The sequence below is a fragment of the Bremia lactucae genome, linkage group LG1, assembly GCF_004359215.1.
Source record: "Bremia lactucae strain SF5 linkage group LG1, whole genome shotgun sequence".
NCBI lineage: Eukaryota > Oomycota > Peronosporomycetes > Peronosporales > Peronosporaceae > Bremia > Bremia lactucae.
Window position 1 is genome coordinate 7,879,129 of NC_090610.1, and position 2,869 is coordinate 7,881,997.

A 2,869-nucleotide genomic window follows, 5' to 3' on the forward strand; every position below is an offset into this window, starting at 1 on the left:
TTGTTAATCTATCTTTGTAAATGTTGTCTTAACTATAAACTAATACTAAACATGTAAATGAATTCTTATCTATCTTATCTCGTAACTCTCTTTGATTACTTCTACAGCTGATTAGTCTGCGGAATAAATAGACATAATGGTCTATACCTATTTATGGATAAGAATTCAGGAAATTACTATTTAAAGTAATTTCCTCCAAATATTATCTATCTTTTAGATAATATTAATTAACAACCTTTTAGTGTTAATTTCATGTAACGATACACCCCGTTACACAGTCAACAGAGCTATCATTGATTAGCTGCAAATCAGAGGCATTCTGTCTGTGGCAATAGTCAAAACGTCTGTGGCAACAGTCAAAATGTCTGTGGCAATAGTCAAAACGTCTGTGGCAATAGTCGCACCCTAATATTAAATATGTAAATCGACTCCTTGCTTACCACTCATTCGTGCGTCTAGCAGCGATTTGCGCGGCTGATTTAAGCTTAACCAGTCAATCAGACTAATGTCTTGCTGCTTCAATAAAAATATAAACTTTCAATTCTTCCTTTTTTTCTTATAGGAAATAATGTTTATTTTTCCTCGCATAGGGGATAAATATTTATGCAGCGAAACACCCCGTTGACTATCTATTGATTTGTTTTTAAAAAGGAACAACTGCTCTTCATGAATTCAAATTAAATAAATTAGCTTCTCTAGCGTAATATTTCTGCTGAAGTAAACCCAGTTTCTCAACAGTACAATTCGCACAACGCGGCACTTTGGTGCCGTGACTTTAATATGAAGTGCCAAACTTTGACGAGAAAATCAACCTACTGTTTGCTCAAAAGTAAACAATAACCGCAGTAATATCGTCGATTACATCTTCTTCGACATCCCACCGGCTGCACGCCTCATCTACCAATGCAATACAGGTTTCTTGAGGGGACATTTCTGACTCAAAAATACAGGCAGCGACAAATTGTACACACTCGTCTGTCGATATAAACTCCCATATACCGTCACTAGCGAGTATGGCGAAGTGAGAAGGCCGCTGCTTTTTACCACACGTACAAAACTCCTCAATCTCAATTCTTAAAACATCTGGCTCCGCGATAACACCAATAGTTTTGGCAACCAAGTCTCCGAATGATCGTGACATGGCCAACCCAGGCATGTCAGTATCTTGTAGCCAAACTCGAGGGGTTCCCCACTCAAATACACGTCCATTACTTATCTCAATCCGGGCGCACTCTTCAGGTACATCCGGATTATGATCCTTTGTCTCGCAATGCAACTCGTACCGTTGCAGCTCTTCAGAAAACTTCGCTACTACCGCGCGACTGTCACCAATGTTGGCAATAATTATGTCTTTCTCGTGCACAAGCATCGCTAACGCTGTGGTGCCACTCACGCTTGAATCAATGCCACTAGCATTCAACTCGTCGACAACTTTCTGTGCCGCTTGCCGAAATACCTCAGTCATGACGTCGGAAGCGACACTTGTCTTTTGATTCAAAGCATTGATATCGTTATCGCTAACACTTTTACATTTTCTTTCCAAGATCAACATCGCATACGCCTCAGCCACTGCTCGGTGGTACAGGTCCCGCACAAAATGACTCACAAAGGCTCCATTCGGTCCGTGGCCGTCAAAGACTGAAAAGAAAGTGGTGTCCACGTCACCATTTAGCACATCATTTATACAAAGAGCATCCTGGTTCTCCTTTCGACGGCGCAAAGAGTCATTCCCTGCTCTGCAGCGTGAGCCCCAACGCAATCGCCCATTGCACGATCTATGGCCCCCGTCGTGGATGCTCGTAAACTCGGGCAATTCCACTCTTTCCGCATCTAGGGCTACTCCTGGGACACCCCCACCACAAATAATCAAACCTATAGCTTCTGCGTCTGCTCCAGACTCGGTCTCGTTAAGTGTAGGATTCATCTGACGTTCCTTTAGGACATTCATCGTGCTAAAATCTTGCAATTGTGTCTTAGCTCTAAATAAATTTTGAGAATGTAGCATTGCTAGATTAACCTCGCGCGGTGCTAATTCTTTTTGTATGAGCAGATCTAAGTTCGATAACAAAAACATTATGACGAGAACTAGGTGAGAAGACTCAGAGCAAAAGCACCTTCATCTAAACAGACTTTGGTGAAGATGCACCCCATTTGTCCGACGGAAGTCCTCGGACTTCTAATTACTGTGCTGACGCTGGTTGATTGCTATTACGACCAGTCGCGCTGTATTTATAAGTCTCAAGATCAGCTTTGTCAAGGTGCTCCTGTCGATAGGCTGGCAAGCCGACAATTACAAGTATCGGACATTAGCTGACGTCGATGAGGGCTGGCTCATAACCGACAGCTATAAGTATCAGATATAGACCGCTGGCAGAAGTGACGTGATCTTTTCTGATTGAGAAAAGTTTATTTATATAAATATATAAAAGAGTTTAAATATCATCACAAATAGAAGCAGGTTACAGAAATACAGTGGGTACTCGTTGCACTCGTTGCGCAGGCCTTAGTTTCGCTAACTAAGTTTGGGAGCATGCGGGGAAAATTATTAAAAACAGTCGTAGTCAATTTCTATTAATAATTTTGTGAGCATCCAACGGCTATTAGACGATGTCGCTAACGATATTATGCACCATTGTTTTGACAAATTAGAATATTGGTGTATTTCGCTTGGCCTGCTTCGCCTTACTTTTCTCAAACAGATTTGGAGGATAGAAAATTCTTTATAGAGTTAATTATTTACGCGTAAAAAGCAATCAGAACCATCGCTTATCAATAGCTTATAAATTGACAAATCTCACAAGATTTAAAGCGACCAACTGTATATAACTAACCTACACTGATTTAGTGTTGAATTAGAATATTGGTGTAT

General features: G+C 40.8%; 1 protein-coding gene across 1 annotated transcript; it reads right to left on the bottom strand.

Moving 5' to 3' along the window:
* Positions 1–823: 823 nt before the first annotated feature.
* On the bottom strand, positions 824–1,948 carry CCR75_009536 (uncharacterized protein; the record flags this gene model as incomplete). The annotated part of the gene is made up of 1 exon (XM_067967575.1): positions 824–1,948. The coding sequence occupies one exon, from the start codon at positions 1,946–1,948 to the stop codon at positions 824–826; it is 1,125 nt and encodes a 374-aa protein (XP_067820179.1).
* Between the last annotated feature and the right edge of the window lie 921 nt (positions 1,949–2,869).